This window comes from Myotis davidii, unplaced genomic scaffold (genome assembly GCF_000327345.1).
Source record: "Myotis davidii unplaced genomic scaffold, ASM32734v1 scaffold299, whole genome shotgun sequence".
NCBI lineage: Eukaryota > Metazoa > Chordata > Mammalia > Chiroptera > Vespertilionidae > Myotis > Myotis davidii.
In genome coordinates, this window is record NW_006293088.1 from 9,713,372 (window position 1) to 9,713,763 (window position 392).

Below are 392 nucleotides of genomic sequence, written 5' to 3' on the forward strand. Positions count from 1 at the left end.
AGCAGAACGTCCGGGCTCAGCACGCGCGGGACCTGCAGGTCATCGCCGCCTACCGGGAGCGCACCAAGGCCCAGAACATCGCCAGCGCACTGAGCCTGGCCATCACCGTGGAGCACACGCTCTACGCCTCGCTGGGCACCGCGGAGTTCTTCGAGTTCGCCCTCAGGAACCCCCACAACACGCCGCACACTGTGACCATCGAGGTGGACAACCCTGAGCTCAGGTGGGGCAGCTGGGGGCGTGGGGCCAGCTCGGGGGTGGGGCCAGCTCAGAGGGGTGTGGTTGGGCCCTCCCTGTGGGGCCTTGGGGCCCCTGGGGAACGTTCTAGCTCAGCTCTGCCTCTGCCCAGCCTCATCGTGGACAGCCAGGAGTGGAGGCACTTGAAGGCTGCG

The 392-nt window shown here is 68.1% G+C and overlaps 1 protein-coding gene across 1 annotated transcript in view; it reads left to right on the forward strand.

Moving 5' to 3' along the window:
* Window positions 1-392, forward strand: part of NPHP4 (nephronophthisis 4) — a 59,784-nt gene that overhangs the window by 50,487 nt on the left and 8,905 nt on the right. Inside the window, exons 26-27 of the mRNA XM_015565952.1 lie at window positions 1-223; window positions 350-386. Of these exons, the coding sequence (XP_015421438.1) occupies window positions 1-223; window positions 350-386 (260 nt within the window). The remainder of the gene's footprint in view (window positions 224-349; window positions 387-392) is intronic.